General features: G+C 40.0%; 1 protein-coding gene across 1 annotated transcript in view; it reads right to left on the reverse strand.

The window, feature by feature from the left end:
- Positions 1 to 17700, reverse strand: part of TMEM260 (transmembrane protein 260) — a 76380-nt gene that overhangs the window by 35395 nt on the left and 23285 nt on the right. The window contains exons 4-5 of the mRNA XM_004601770.2: positions 9258 to 9435; positions 7587 to 7700 (exon numbers count right to left, since the gene is read on the reverse strand). Of these exons, the coding sequence (XP_004601827.2) occupies positions 7587 to 7700; positions 9258 to 9435 (292 nt within the window). The remainder of the gene's footprint in view (positions 1 to 7586; positions 7701 to 9257; positions 9436 to 17700) is intronic.

A 17700-nucleotide genomic window follows, 5' to 3' on the forward strand; every position in this document is an offset into this window, starting at 1 on the left:
GAAAGTGGAGTGCTTTTATTGCAGTATTCATTTAATCTGACGTTTCTCAAGTGGTAATGAGGTACACTGAAAACAATGACATGAGGGGCTAGAGATTATATAGTGTGTAGATTCCTGGCCTTGCACATAGCCTATCTGGGTCCAACCACCAGTACCCCATGAATAGTCCCCCAAGCCCTGCCACAAGTGATCTCTGAACACAGAGCCAGGAGTAAGCTCTGAGCATTGCTGGGTGTCCTCCCCACCACACCCCTCACATCCCCAAAAGAAAACAATGATAGCATAGAAAGAGTAAAAGAAATAGCTAATCAAACAATGTGCCTTTGCTATTCACAAAAATAGTCCTAATTTAATTAATCAAAAAAAAAGAAATAAAAGGCATGTGATAAGAAAGGAGTGAAATAAACTTGTTTGCATTTGACATGATTATATAGAAATAGAAATACAGAAAATCCTAAATACCTCATCAAAAAAATTAGAACAAGCAAGGTAGGAAAGTTGCAGTGGGCTAGGGATGAGGCTCAGCAAAAGCAAGCCAGCATATGCCTCGCCCTGGGTTCAATCTTCAGCATGTCAAAAAAAAAAAAAGTCACAAAAAATTTCAGGATATAAAAATCAACATGCAAAAATTAATAGTTTTATAGAGATTAATAAAATGAACTATCCAGGGATTATAATAAAAAAAGAGATCCCATTTACCCATTTATATTACCATCAAAATCAATACATACCCAGGAACATAACTGGGGATTTCAGTCACACCCAAGCATTACTCAGGACTTATTTCTGGCTTGATACTCTGGTAATCATAATGATATTGCATTTGCATCAGAACAGACCCACAGACCAAAGGAAAAGAACTGAGAGCCCAGAATTGTGTGTGTGTGTGTGTGTGTGTGTGTGTGAGACACACTGAACAATATTTGACGAGAAAGTAAAAAAAACTCAATGAGAAAGGATACTGTTTTAGTAAACATTTGTTTGGAAAACCAGGTAACTAAAAGTAGGATTAAGTAAGACTTTTATCTTTGATTTTTTGTTTTTGATTTTTTTTTTTTGCTTTTTGGGTCACACCTGGCGATGCACAGGGGTTACTCCTGGCTCTGCACTCAGAAATTACTCCTGGCAGTGCTCAGGGGACCATATGGGATGCTGGGAATCAAACCCAGGTCAGCCGCATGCAAGGCAAACGCCCTACCCACTGTGCTATCGCTCCAGCCCCCAGGACTTTTATCTTTGACCACTCACAAATATTAAAGCAGACTGGAGCCTTAAATATAAGATCTGAAACTGTAAATTTCAGGGTATAGATGGGCGTATAAAAATATATATATGGGAGAAGCTCCTTGACTTTGCTCTTGGCAGTGATTTCTCAGATATTATACCAAACCACAAGTTTTGAAGGCAAAAATTTAAAAGTGGGGCCTATACCACATGAAAAGATTTGCACGCAAAAAAAAAAAAGCAAGTAACAAATGGGAACCTATAGAAGGAGAGAAAATACCTGCAAACCATATATATGATAAAGAGTTGATATTCTATATATAAGGAACACACACAACTCAATAGTAAAATCATCCTCATCATCTGACTAAAGAACGAGCAAGAAACCTGACTTAATTTACCAAAGAAAACATTCAAATAGTCAAATGATAAAAGGTACTACATCAGTAACATTTGAGAAAATGCCAACCAGAATTACAATAAGCTACCATGACCTCAGCTCTGTTAGAATGGCTATCTTCAAAAACATAGATCCAATAAGGATGTGAAGGAAACAACCCTTGTGTCTCCTTGTGGAAATGTGAACTGATAGTCACTTTGAAAAAGATTAGCCACTTCAAAAAAACTAAAAATGTATCTACCAGATGATTTAGCAACTTCACTTTGGGGATGCATTTGAATGTATTTCTTGAAGAGAAATCTGCAGCCCCTCGTGTGGTGCAGCCTCGTGCCTCCACATGTGATGCCAGTATTATTCAGCCATGGGAACAAAGGCCACACTGCCATTTGCAAAACACTGATGAGACACTGACGGTGAAGCAAATAAATCAGATGACAAAGAAGGACAAATACTGTACAATCATCACGTAGAGTTGGACTCGAATAAAATTTTACTCATACAAGCAGTAGATGGGTGGTTGCCAGTAATGGAGGTAGATGAGTGAAGGTAGGCAAAGGGTCCAGGTATCCAGTGATCAGGGTACTCAGGGCTGGGATAGTCAGAGCTGGGAGCTGGAGTGCATGCCTGTGCCTGCAGAAGGCTAGATGCCATCCCCAGCACTATATGGTCCACATCACCCCTGCCACCATCACTACCACCCTAAGAAGCACTAAGCTGGGAATAGTCACTTGGGTACTGTTGGGTGTGCCACTACCAAAAAAAAAAAAGAGAGTAAGTTGTTGAATTCTAATAATATACAGCATAGTGAGTATAGTTAACAATATTGTACTGTTAAAAAAAAATATTGTATTGTCTATTTGAAAAGTACTACAGGCTAGGGACCTTACAAGGCTTCTCAAAACACAATTATTAACTTCATAAGATAATGGAGGCATCTAATTTATTGACGGAATCATTCTGTAGAATATACATATGCTGAATCGTCACACTGTAATCTTAAACTTATTCTATGCTGATTATATATCTCTTATTGTTGCTGTTTTTTTTGTCTTTGGGCCATACCTGGTGGTACTCAGGGGGTTGATCCTGGCTCTACCCCAAAGAACTACTCCTGACAGGCCTGGGGGACTATACGGAGTGCTGGGGATCAAACTCGGTTTGCTGCATGCAAGGCAAGTGCCTACCCACTGTACTATGGCTCAAGCCCCTGCCAATTATATCTTAATAAAGTTGGGATGTGGGACAGGGAGAGGAAATCTGGCTAGTATCAGGATGTGAATGCATCCCTATCTGTGCATCGCATAATTCATGAGGAAAAAACTGGGCATTTTCAGGCTTGTATTCCAAAGAATAAAATACAAGTCTTAGTTATGATTTTTAACATAATGTCTTCTGTTTGTTTGTTTTTCTTGGGGGGCGGGGAGAGTGATCAGGGTTTATTTCTCTAAGCTCAGGGATAAGCCCCGGCAGTGGTTAGGAGACTATATCTGGTACTGGAATTGAACCTGGGTTGGTGTGAAAGGCAAGTAAGTATCTTATGCCCTCAACTATCTCTCCAGCCCCAAGTGGGCCATTTTAAAAACCAACTTTATACATTTGTAAATCACAGTTCCTAAATAAAATTAAAATAATTAGAAAAAAATTTAAATACACACTAAGGGAGTGACAAATGCCCCCAGGCAACAGAAGCTGAGACCTGGTCATCAATAGGAAGCTAACCATGGAGGGAAGAGGTTGTGGGGAGAGGAAAGGGGAGGCAGATGACAGAGGGGACACTGGGACAGTGGTGGGGGGAAGTGGACCTTCTGGTGGAGGGAGTGATGCAAAAAGCCCTACCAATAACAATACTGCAAACCATGGTGCTTAAAATAAAGTTAAAAATAAAATGATATAAAATAGATTTATGTTTATCCCAGAGGGGTATGCTATGACTGCATATTAAAAACCAATACTAACTACAAGGTATGGGAGTATTTGGGACTAGTTTTGCTTATGTCCAGTGAAAAACTGACACATTTTCTATTTTTTATTTCATTATAAAAATTTTTATAATGTAGGAGAGTACTGCTATTTATTATCTTTTCTATTTTTTAGCGTTTGCTTTTGAGCCACACCTCCAATGCTCAGGGCTTACTCCTGGCTTTGGGCTCCGAGGTCACTCCCGGCAGGCCTCAGGGGATCATGTGATCAGTGCTAGGGATCAAACCCAGGGACCATATGCAGTGCTGGAGATCAAACCCAGGTTGGCTGCACGCAAGGCAAATGTTTTACCTGTTCTACTATGTTTCTAGCTTAATCTTCATTTTTTTATATCAAGGGCTCCTATACTAAAAGAAAAATCTAAGATATTTTCTCTATGCTCAAGAAAACCCTGATTGAAGACATTGCCAATTACTGTTTAATTTTTTTAAAAAATTGTTTTTGTTGTTGGGGCCACACAGGGTGATGCTCAAGGCTCACTCCTGGCTCTGTGCTCAGGGATCACTCCTGGCAGGTTTGGGAACTATATGGGGCGTTTGTGATTGAATGGAAGTCAGTTGCATACAAGGCAAACACCCTACTCATTGTACTTCCCTCTGGCCCTAGTTAATATTTCTTTTTTTATTTAATTTTTTTAAATTGAATCACCGTGAGATAGTTACAAAGCTTTCATGTCTGAGTTTTAGTCATACAATGATTGAACACCCATCCCTCCACCAGTGCACATTTTCCACCCCAATGTCCCCAGTATCCCGGCCCCCCCGCCCCACCCCTGCCGTCCCAAACCAACCCTCCCCCTGACTCTATGGCAGACAATTTCCCCCACAGTCTCTCTCTACTTTTGGGCATAGCACTTAGCACTGTAGCACTGTCGTCTCATTGTTCATCGATTTGCTCGAGTGGGCATCAGTAACATCTCCATTGTGAGACTTGTTACTGTTTTTGGAATATCGAATATGCCACGGGGAGCTTGCCAGGACAGGATACTCTCTGTAGCTTACTGGGCTTTCTGAGAGGGATGGAGGAATTGAACCTGGGTCGGCCATGTGCAAGGCAAAAGCCCTACCCGCTGTGCTATTGCTCCAGCCCCAATATTTCTTTTATAATGTATTACACAGTTGAGTTAACAGGATTCAATTTTAAGGGGGGGGGAAAAAACTGGATCTTTTCTATCTATAGTTATGTTTCCCTTTTATTGATTTTCTTTAAAAAATCAGATAAGAATTTTATCATCTCCAAATTACCATGAGAAGCTAAGAAACCAAATACATTCAAGTACATTAACACTGTACCTGAAACTTTGAAGCAATTGTTTTCTTATTTTGCTATAATTTCACTGTAGGTGTTTTTTCTAACATAACTCTGTTCATCTCTGGGTATAAGTGACAATAAAATAATAAATAAATGGGCCTGAAGAGGAATTAACAAATTAAATAATAGAATCCAAGTGAAATGCATCCATACAGGCTTTTATCTGGAAACTGGCAGTCTGGGCAGAGGGGGTGGGGCACTATCTTTCCAAGGACTCGGCTAACTCAGCTCTCTGCCTTCTCCTTACAGATACCTACCATACCCAATGCCAAACCAAGTGATAGTCCATATAGCTTTTTTTTTAAAATTTTTTTAATTGAATCACCATGTGGAAAGTTACAAAGCTTTCAGGCTTAAGTCTCAGTTATACAATGCTCAAATACCCATCCCTTCACCAGTGCACATACTCCACCACCAGGAACCCCAGTATACCTCCTCCAGCCCTACCCCTTCCCCCCCACCCGGTGTAGCTGATAAATTTCACTTTACTTTTCTCTTTACTTTGATTACATTCAATATTCCAACAAAACACTATTATTGTTTGGAGTTCCCTCCACCCCCAAAGTCAGACCTGTTAAGAAGGAAGCATTTGATAATTTGTTTTTCATTGCTGACAATGAAGAGATATGACCGCCACTGCGGCTGTGCGGTTTTGGATTTCTATATTTTAGTAACTAAGTCCAGGAAAATTTCTGCAAGAAATTGCATCACTGCAGGCTCGTACCTCCCTTTTGTGGTTGTCATAAGATGGTGGCCGGGGCTCAGTTCACAGTCTATTAGACATTTCTGCAAGAAACTGCTGGTCCCCAGAGTAGTTTAGCTGGCCTCCGGGGCCATGGTCGTGCAGCAGCGAAGAGCCCATATAGCTTTTTAAATCATCTTTTATTTTAACGACAGGAAACACATGCGCGCGTGCGCACACACACACACACACACACACACACACGCACAAACATTTTTTATTCTTGGAACATCTGTTCTGAGAAAAGTCACTCCCCAGCAACTGTGTTAGCTGGCTCACAGCTGCAGCAACCATGTCTGTTTTACCGTGTGCCGAATCTCCAGTTTCCCTGGCAGCTTCTAGCATGAGCAGCCCTCCACACAGATGGATGAATGAATGAAGTACTCTTAGTACTAGCCATTGTCTCAGCATGCATACAACAATTAAGGACAGTTACTATTATAGTTTCAAGCCCTATTTATTCTAGTCTCAATGACGTGTGTTTATAATCAGAAAGAAAACAGAAATCAGATGAAACAGGCCAGAAGTCACTGCACTCAATATTGCATAGTATTCGTGAGTCCCATTTTAAAGTGTTATTAGAGAGGCCGGAGCGATAGCACAGCGGGTAGAGCATTTGCCTTGCACGCAGCCGACCCAGGTTTGATCCCCGGCATCCCATATGGTCCCCCAAGCACCGCCAAGAGTAATTCCTGAGTGCAAAGCCAGGAGTAACCCCTGAGCATCGCTGGGTGTGACGCAAAAATAAATAAATAAATAAATAAATAAATAAATAAATAAATAATAAATAAAGTGTTGTTAGAACCTAAGGTTATTTATATATGAAACTCAAAAATATTAGGGGATGCAGTGCTGCCAGCAGGTCAACCTTACCCACAGGATGAGTGCACCAGCAGCCTGATAGTGCCTTTAGGTTTCCTGATACCACAAAATTGATGCCACGCATCTGGCTAGACCCCAACAATTTAGGACCAAGTTTCCCAAGAAATTAAACCAAAAGTTAGGTATGTTAGAGTTACACCCACAAACCACCTCCCACTCAGCTACATAAGCTCATATATCAGCCTTGTTTCAGAGACCCATAATTTAGTCTTGAAAGAGATCAAAAGCCACAGTTAATCTCAGACCTGCACAAGGCTGATCAGACCAGGATAAGTCAGAGGGGTGATAAATCAGATCAGCCTGGTGCAAGCCCAAGCAGAACCCATGGCAACCGCTTGCTTCCACATCTGAAATAGCCACCATGCCCCCAGCCAGACTCCATCGTCTCGAGACAAACCTCACTGAGATATAATCTACTGAAATTCAGGTGTGTGGGTTTTGTGACTGAAATCTCCAGGCTTTCTCAGGGTTGGGATGGGTTACCTCCCCCCACCTCCCTGTACTTTCCGAAGCCTCAGCAGTCACGTACAAACTCCAAAGTTGCCACCTAGTTAAAAAAAACTACCCAGCCTTAACTTCCTGGTAAAAATATTGAACACCCTTAACAAACACGATGACCTCTTAGTACCTATATTGCAAATCATAATGCACAAAAGCAGAGAGAGACAGAGAGAGACAGAGAGAGAGAGAGAGAGAGAGAGAGAGAGAGAGAGAGAGAGAGAGAGAGAGAGAGAGAGAGAGAGAGAGAGAGAGAGAGAGAGAGAAAGAAGTGCCTGTCATAAAAGCAGGCTGGAGTCGGGGAGGGGGCGGTGGGAAGGAAACAGGGGACACTGGTGGTGCTAAATGTACACTGGTAGAGGGATAAGTGTTGGATCACAGTATAGCTGAAACCCAATCATGAACAGTTTTGCAATGGTCTATCATAAATATTCAATTTAAAAAATTATAAGGTTCTACATTTTCTGATATCACTAATGTTAAATGATGCCACCTTGGGTCAAAATAAAATAATATGAACTTTCATTTTAACCAAATTTTAAAACCTACCTTCTCTTTTAAAAGTCGCAAGAGAATCCATGGTATTATGCACAAAATATAGAGCACTATTGTGTGCTGATTGCATAAGCTAAGGCCACAACAGAAAGCACCAATTTTAGCTATCTGAAAATAAAACAAATAAAAACTAAGTTAAAAATTCACCAATAATTCTAAGCACAATAATATAATAATAATAATAATAATAATAATAAAACATCTTATATTAAAAACAAGCATTTGTATCACAGGTCTGGTTAAAATCAATCTCTTAGATGCAAGCACTTGTTTTAATATTCATTAATATTCATCATTATTGTTATTTGAGGTGAGGGGATGTTAGGCCATACCAAACAGTGCTCAGGGCTTACTCCTGGTAGGGCTCTGGTACCATATGTGGTGCCAGAGACTGAACCTAGCATGGCTACGTGCAAAGCAAGCAGCTTACACTTTGTTTTGTCTTTTTTATTAATTTTTTACAATTTTATCAAATTATTACAGTTTGACTTTGTGTGTGTATGTGTGTGGTGCTTGAGATCAAGCCCAGGAAACTCAGGCCGTCACTCGTGAAAGGCGAGTACTCTACCTAAATCCCTGACTCCGGTGCAGTTTGACCTTAAGTGACAGTCTTCAAAAAGTTACAGAAAGTTCTGCATAGCCACTAGGTAATTTCTAATACTAACAGGGCATTGTGTGATTCTTTTACAAGTAAAATCTGTAACTAGTTTAACATTCCTTCTCTTTTACTTTTTTCCTGTTAAATAATTAAAAAAAAAACCTTGTTATTTATAAACCTACAATTTTCATAACAGCAAGTCTAAACAAAAATTAGACCTTAATAATATCACAGTGTGTTTATGAAGACCACACAGACCATCCATAATTTGTTCTGTATCCTTTTGAGGGGAGGGCTGGGTCACACCTGGCGGTGCTTGGAGTCTACTTGTGGATCTGTGTCCTAGGATTCCTTCTGGCAGTACTCAGGGGATCATGTTTTTCCAGAGATCTAATGGGGTTGGCTACAAGCAAGTCAATAATTTATCCCTCGTACTGTCTCTCTAGCTCTTGTTTCCTAACTCTTTAGTAATGCAGGCTCTGTTATAGTAACATGAATTGGCATTTTTCCAATGTATGGGCTATAAGCTCTTAGAAATCAGGCTTTCTCCATATTTCAAAAAATTTGACTTGCAATCTATGGTGGTTTATTCTGAACTATTTTGCTTCCATATTTGATTCTCTTATTTTAGTTTGCAAAGTATTTTAATTTTTATCTTTTAAAGGTAACTAAAGTTTGATATTTCATAGACACACACACACACACACGAAAATACGTTTGTGAAAATAGCCAACAAGTTCTGTCCATCTCACAGGACATAAAGGAGGGTTTCATAATCTCTCTTTCCCTGCAAAGAACTTCTGGTCTCTAAGGGGGAAATAACAGTCCCATATTTTATAAAGGATCTCAAGGGTCACCATATTAGAACTGAAAACATTTTCTCTTGCAACAGGCCTAGATTACCTAGGCAATAATCAGAAGGTACTGATTCTGAGTACTTTCTGATTATCAAGGTAGTCAGAAATTTAGAGTCATGAGTATCTAAATCAAAGTTTAAAAAGAGAAATAGGGTGGCTGTCTATTAATTAAAACAAAAAAGTCACTTCACTTTGATCAAAATAGGTTACCTTTGATCTTTCTTCTGCAGTAGCTGCCTCTTCAAAACGTACAGTGAGAGCCATAAGCAGCCCCACAAACAGATTGTTCAAGCTAAAAACCTCTGCCGAGATGGACCACTGCCATGTTAGACGAGAAAATGAAAACACCCCCGCAGCAAGGATTCCTCCAGCATAGGAGCCAGAAAGCCTGCAAATACAGATAACATGAAAGCTTCTTTCCCAGTGAAAGAACCGACTTCATTTCCCTCTTTATAAACTGCAGCAGCAGAAATGATGACAGCCACCCAGCTCCAGCCCAACACATAAGATGGTTAATACATTACTTCATGTGATAATTTCTTTCAACTGATTTTAATTAGGAAGTCTACATATTAACCTATCAACAAACAAGTGAGCAGACCTACTTGGTATCCTATGGACGGAATATGGTTTAGTTCTCAGATGTACCCTTTAGGATTCAAGCCAGTTCAGACAGTCTGAAGAGACAGTAGTAGCTAGAGAGATAACAAACCTGTGTCATTTTTTTTTTTTTTTTACTACATCCACAAAGAATGAAGGTCTGGTTAAGAGTGAAATGTTTAATAGCAAATATAAATGAAATAGCAAAATACCTAATCAGGAACACTCATTCTCACTTCCTGACTAATAGTCCACTCTAAGTACCTTTCATGTCTATCAACAGTAGAAGCTGCATCACAATACTTGGTAATGTTAAGACCTTATAAGCTAAGTTTTTAATTTCTAAAAATTTCTTTACATTAATAGCGGGTTTAAAATGTGTGTGTGTTCATGTGTATTTGCTTTGTAGTAATAGGGGCCTCACACCTGGAAAGCATGTACTGTATTGAGCACTCAGGTTCTTGTCCTTAGGCGGTCAAGACTGAAAGCAGAGAGCCAAATTCATTATAAACTTTATTTGAAAAAATGAAGGGAAGAATAGGAAAGCTAGGGCATGGGGTTTAAGTAGGATGTCAAAGAAAGGTGAAAAACTTTCTCCTTTTACATTTTCTTAACTAGGGACATTAGTGATCACTTTACATTTGGTTTAAGGCACGCACAATGATTGCAAAGGGCCTGGGAGGGGCAGGATGTTTGAGTAGATCTTCTGTATATCCTGTTTGCATTTACTGGGCCCATTCTCCTAATATTTTCTCAGTGGACAGTTTCTTTCTAATCTCACCTTTTCTATCTCCCTCCTGTCCTTATATCATTCTGTCACTGTATACTCTACTACTGATACGTTCTTTGTGATGGGAGGATAATACAAGGGTTAAGGTGTGTAGCTGCATGTGACCAACCCTGCTTCAATCCGTAGCATCACACAGTTCCCTGAGCATCACCGGTGTGATCCTGGAGGCCTGGACCACCTGAAGGTGGCTCAGGTGATCTCTGACACTACAGAGTCAGAGTAGCACCAAGCAGGGCTCCTTGGACTCCCACAATGATACATTAAACTGCCAGCCTAGGGGACCCCGAAGCTCCCTGAGGATTGCTTGGTAGCCCATACCCCCAATTTTTTGCTTAGAAAGTAATGGGAATGTGAATTTCAGTAACACACACAAAAACAAAAGTCACACCTATAAATAAATTTGTCATCACTAAATGACAACAAAAGTTATGTGTTTCAGATCAGTCAGGAATCAGGAATCTCAATTCAGGCACATGATCTGAGACTTATAATGCATTTGAATATACTGTAGCATATCCAACCAAAACAACTGCCTACTCCACTATTAATCTAAAGCTGTGAAAACTGTAGCTATCATCAATCATCAAATTTTAATGTGTTAAGAAATTCAGAAAGCATTACTGAATAATAATTGTGACTAACAGTCATGATACTAGATGGTTAAGTCATTATTTCTTAACTCTACTGTTTTATCTTAAAACTTATGGAGTAATCTGACGGTCTTTAATCAACCACTGTAGAAAAAGATTTAAATAAAATTTCAGTATCACCTGAATTTTCCCCTTGAGTTTCTCTTTGCAATTTATTTGGCTTTTCCTCCCCTTATTAAAAATATATATATATATATAGTTTCCTGTTTATTCCAGAATTTCACATTTTCCAAGTAATACTGATTCAAAACACTAAAGTCCATCTCCCTTCCCTTCCCACACCTGCCCTCCCCTTCCTTCTCCTCCCCTCCTCTCCTCCCTCCCTTCCTCTCTCCCTCTCTCTCTCTTGCTCTCTTTATTTCCCCGGCCCTCCCTCCCTTCTTTTTTCTTCTTGCTTGCTTTTGTTTTGAGGGCACACCTAGCTGTGTTCAGGGATTATTCCTGGTTCTGCACTCGGGGATCACTCCTGGAGGGCTCAGCAGACCATACAGGGTGCCAGAGACAGAAAACTGGTTGACCACGTGTGAGGCAAACACCTAATCCCCTAAATTATCATTCTGGGCCCCTAGAGTCAGTATTTCTTTCTAAATTACTTTCCAAATAAATCCCTTCTGATTTCCATTCCTACTGCCTGGGATATGCTATTCTCTTTTTTCAATGGTACCTGAAATTGAACCCAGGGCCTCATACAAGCATGGCCAAGTACTAACTCTCTGCTCAGGGGTTACTCCTGGCAGTGCTGGTGAACTATTTGCAGCAGGAGATCAAAACGTGGTGGTCCATCTTATGCACTTGTATTATCTCTATGGCTCTTTAGTTATTTTAATGGTTTCTTGTCTTACAGCTTCCAATCTATTTTGCAATATAACATCAGAACAAATTTTCTAAAAGTTGTTTGGAGCTATGATTACTTAGCTCCAAAACACAAGAAATCTTCATTGCCAATGAGATAAATTTTATAAGAGCCCATCTAAAATCCAGGCTTCCAATAAACCGAATGATGCCTAGCAGTAATTGCCAACATTATCATCTCCATCAATCAGTCAGGCCGATCAAAGTTAGGCATGTGCTTAACTTGAGAATCATAATGATTTCTGCAGTGGGCAGTGACTCAGTGAATAAGTAAAAATCTGTGATTAATTCTACAGTGATATAAACATAAAAATCCCCTAAAGCAAGCCGATTCCTAAAGCTTTATTTTGCTCATACTGTATGCCTCAATTTATTATCCTCTTTGATCTTTACTGTTTATTCAAACTTTACTTTTTTCTCAAATTTCTTAATTCCTAGATTTTTTAGTCTATCAACAAACATTTTAAACAACCTGTCTAAAACAGATGTTTCTAATATTATTTTAGAAATGTAAATTGAAGTTAAACTTCCTCACTTTTATCAGAAGCACCTATTCTGAAGCACAGAAGAAAACAGTAAATGAAAGAATAAAGAATGAAATAAAGGGGCTGGAGCAATAGCACAGCGGGTAGGGCATTTGCCTTGCATGCAGCTGACCCGGGTTCAATTCCCAGTTACCCATATGGTCCCCTAAGCACTGCCAGGAGTAATTCCTGAGCGCAGAGCCAGGAGTAACCCCTGTGCCTTGCCGGGTGCAACCCAAAAAAAAAAAAAAAGAATGAAAATGAAGAATAAAATATCTTAAAGTTTAGTCACATTAAAGTTTCACTTGTCAATATTAATTTGGAAACTTAAGACACATGATCCTAGACTGGAGAGATAGGAGAGCAGGTAAATGCTTGCTGTGCATGTAGCTAACCTGATTTTTAACCATCCATTTTGGTTCCCTGAGCACTCTCAGAAGTGATCCCTGAGCACAGAGCCAGGAGTAAGCCCTGAGCACAGCCAGATGTGGACCCCAAACAAAAATAAAGATATATGATTCCTTCCTCTATTTAAAATTATACTAGCTTCCTGAGAAAAATGGCTAATTCCAGGCAGAGATAGCTCAGCACAAGGAATCTGAAACATTACGTACCCAGAAGTGCTTAATGAGGATAATCAAAACATTTTCAGAATCAAGTAATTATGATAATGGACTATAACACAATAATAACTAACAGTCTATAAACCCATAGCAGTATCATTACATAAATGTGGAAGGAGAAATAAGTTGACTGAAATTCAATAAATAATTAGATGAAAAATGGGGGGGGGGAAATCGCAATTTGACAACAACAACAACAATAATAATAGTAGCAAAATTAGTGAGTAAAAATATTACAGTAACAGAAATATGTATATAGTACGAAAGCATATCCCTTAAGTTTAATCTGTATTTATTTGGTTTTTGAGTCACACCTAGCAGTGCTCAGTTGTTGCTGCTGGCAGTGCGTGGAGACCAAGTAGTACTGAGGACAGAACCTGGGCCTTCTGCACTCATTCAACTCTTAGAGCATTCTCTGTAGCCCAGGTATCTCCTTTAAAAGATTATTTATAAGGGGAAATGGAAACAGTAGCAAACCTGTCAAACATAAGATTAAAGTTAATAGACCAGCAACTGGACAAATATCTTATGCTTCTGGATCTGCTCTGATTAAAAGTAACAGCATTATTTCTATGGTACTCCTGACCCCCAAAATGTGCTACCATGAATCTAAACATTAGACAAATTTAAAAGCATTCTACCGGGTCTGAGAGATAACTACAGAGAATAGGGTGCTTGCCTTGCATGCAGCCAACTGGGTTCAATGCTGCACTATATAGGGTTTCCCAAGCACTATCAAGAATGATCCTTGAGGGGGTACGTGCCGCCCAACAAATCAACTTGTACCTGTGGGGCGAGAGTATCAGCAGCCTGATGGTGCCTTCAGGCTTCCTGACATCCCAAGATTGCTGCTGTGCCTTTGGCCAGACCCCAACAACTTGGGACCACGTTTACCAAGAAATTAAATGGCCAAAAGTTAGTTATGTGAAGGCTATGCCCACAAAGCACCTCTAGCTCAGCTATACAAGCTTATTTATTGGCCTTATTTCAGAGCCCATAGATAAATCTCAAAAGAGATCAAAAGCCACAGTTAATTTTGGACCTGTGCATGGCGGAACAGATAGGAGGGGGCAGGTTGGCCTGTGCCTGCCCACGCAGAGCCCCCTGCAGCCGGTTGCTTCCACAATCCAAAATCGTCACAATACCCCCCGGCCTGACTCCACCATGGCAGTATGGATCTCACCAAGAAAATTTAGGTATGCGGGTTTTGTGACTGAAATCTCCAGGCTTTCATGGAGTTGGATGGGCTACCTCCCCCCACTTCCCAGTACACATGGAAGCACTGGCAGTCACCCCCACAAACCAACTCCAGCACCACCCCGTAAACTCTATTACTGGCCTTGATTCAGAGACTCATAAATAAATCTTGAAAGAAATCAAAAGCCAGAGACACAACAGACAGTCTCGGAAGACACCACAGAGCCGGAGATCTCTCAAGGCCCCATACTGAGCCAGTTTCACTGGGGTACCCCAGATGGAGCAGGTGCACTCTCCCTGCCTACACTAGATGGAATACCAGTGACCAAGAGCTGCCACAAGCAAGGCCAAGGTGCGTGGGTTCCAGGACTAAATCTCATGCTGCATGGTAGCAGAGGCACTAGGCTGTCCCTCCCTGGCTCCCTGCTAGCTCATTGGCCTGGCTGTCACATCCACAATGTGCCTCTGGGTGCCATCTTAGCGCACCAATAGCCCTGGTTCAGAGACGCCCAATTGAATTCCAAAATGGATTAGTGCCCCACAGAAATGTCTCTGGAACCCAACCATCTACAATCTAGGATCCAAAAGCGTGTGGCCGTGGCACTCATGATATTCAAAATGAGCAAGGAAAAATAAATGATCTAGCATCTGTCCCTGGCAGGCAGGCTTGAATGGTGGTGGAAAAATTCCAACAAAACATAATGCCCAAAAATAGAGAGAGTATTGGCAAAATTGTCTGCCATGGAGGCAGGGTGAGGAGTGGGATTGGGGGGGACATTGGTGGTGGAAAGTGTGCACTGGTGGAAGGATCGGTGTTTGATCACTATACGGCTGAATCTCGAACATGAAAGTTTTGTAACTGTATCTCATGGTGATTCAGCAATAAAAAAAAGTGATGTGGAGTTCATGCCCAATTTAATCAGCTTAATCAATGATTGAACAAATAGCAGTACTCCTACATTAAAAAAAAATGATCCTTGAGTAAGAACTAGGAATAATCCCTGAACACAGAAAAAAGAAAATAAAAATTGTAAACAATTCTACAAAAAATTATTCTAGATAATAAAAAAAAAAGGTAAAGACAAATAAAATCCATGAAGAACAGTTCCAAAATGAAAATAAAGGAACCAAGTAAAAGGGCATAATCTGAATTTCTTTCCTTTTGGGTGGGGACAGTGTGCTCAGGGATCATTCCTCGCAGAGCTTAGGAGCCATATGTGATGTCAAAAATCAAACCCAGGTCGACCACATACAAGGAAAGAACCTTATCTGCTGTACTATTTGTTCTCCCTGTCTGTCTTTTTGTCTCTCACTTTTAAATCTTTGAGTTTTTTAAATTTAGTTTAGTTTAGTTTATAATTTGCTTAAAAGTAAAACTGCATCTACTGGAATTTGGATAATAGTCCTAATATAAACTGAAGCAAAAGAATATCCTGTCTTACTACTTTCCTTCTTTATTCTTTTTTCCCTAGTTATTTAACATTTAAAATTTCTTTCTGTATTTGAAGGATACTCAATCTATGCTGGAAGGAGCGATAGTACAGCGGGCAGGGTGTTTTCCTTGCACGTGGCCGACCCGGGCTCGATTCCTCCGGCCCTCTCGGAGAGCCCGGCAAGCTACTGAGAGTATCCCGCCCGCACGGCAGAGCCTGGCAAGCTACCCGTGGCGTATTCCATATGCCAAAAACAGTAACAACAAGTCTCACAATGGAGATATTACTGGTGCCTGCTTGAGCAAATCGATGAGCAATTGGATGACAGTGATACTCAATCTATGAGGCAAATTCCCTCCTAATGTGTGTGTATGATTTTTATATAATGTAAAATAAAGAGATTGTCCGGCTTTCCTTACAGCTGGAGTGGGTGTAGGGTGAGATTTACCAGTCAGATACTCAATTCTTTGAATTGGAAATGTGCAAGGCAAAAATTGCAGAGAACAGGGCAGACTCCATACATGCATGGCTGACAGCATTTACACATCATTTCCCCAACAGTGGCAGAGCTTTTAGGGAAGTGCTCTTAATGTAGGTCAGTACTGTTGGTGGAGGTGAGGTATCCAGCATCCGGGGAGCATGGTAGTTTCCCCAGAGCATGCTCATCTAGAACTCTGGTTATCTCCAATGCAGAGCCTGGTCATCTAGTATTCTTAGCCATTTTGTGGCTGTTTTAACTTCCTTTTTTTTTTATTTGACCAATTCTAGAACGGAATATTTCTTCCTGTCAGATACAATTTTAAGATACAAACTATTTATTTTTGGATTTGGGAGCTACATCCAGCAGTGCTCAGGGACTACTCTGTGCTCAGGGATCACTCCTGGTGGTGCTCAGATGATGTGGGGCTAGAAATTGAACCGGGGTAAGCACCTTAACCCTGGCACTACTTCTCCAGCCTCTCAAAACATAATTCACATACCATGCAATGCACTCATTTAAAATTGTACAAAGGTTTTCAATGTATTCACAGGTATGTATAGTCATTAGCACAATTTTTCACAACTTAAAAAAAAAATTGCACCATGCTCAGCAGTGCTCAGGGAACCATAGGGGGTGCCAGGAATCAAACCTAAGTTGACCCTGTGCAAGGCAAGCACCCTATCCTCTGTACTATTGTTCTGACCACTATGGTCAATTTTATATAATTTGTCACAGTTTAGGTAATGTGTTTACAATGAGTTTTATAACATTTTTATCACAACAAAAAGAAAAAAAAATATCTATAATAAATCTTACTGCACACACACACACACACACACACACCAAGGAGAAAAGGAAAAGAAAAACCATCTACTGTAGCTATCATTACCCCCTTATCCCATCTCTATTCCTACATCTAGGCTTAAACACCCACTAATCTATTTTCTTTCTCTAGACTTTGTTCTCTGGGTGTGCATCTGAATGGAATAATAAGGAATGCAGACTTTGGTGACTGACTTTGACTCAGCATGATTATTTCAAGATTCATTCAACCTCTAGCATGTATCAATATTTTATTCATTTTTATATCTGAATTAATATTCCACTATATAGCTATAGCAAATTTTGCTCATCCATTCTCCTATTGCTGAGAATCGAGGTTCTTTCACCTTTTGGCTATTAGAAATAATGCTGCTATAAATATTCATGTACAAGTTTTTGTGTGTACTTTCACTTTGAGTGGGTCTAAACCTAGAAGGGCAATTGCTAGGTCACAGGGCAACTCCCTACATTTAATCTTCAAGGAACTGCTAAACTGTGAACCATTTTTCATTCACATTAAGAAGATGTAAGTGTTCTGACTGCTCTACACTCAGTGAAAACTGGTGTTTTTATTCTAGTCAAGTATGTGTGGACAGAGATTTTTTTTCATATTTAAAAAAAATCCCCTCTTTTACTGAATCACAGTGAGATACATAGTTACAAAGTTGTTCATGATTGAGT

The sequence above is a fragment of the Sorex araneus genome, chromosome 3 (assembly GCF_027595985.1).
Source record: "Sorex araneus isolate mSorAra2 chromosome 3, mSorAra2.pri, whole genome shotgun sequence".
In the NCBI taxonomy this organism is placed as follows: Eukaryota; Metazoa; Chordata; class Mammalia; order Eulipotyphla; family Soricidae; genus Sorex; species Sorex araneus.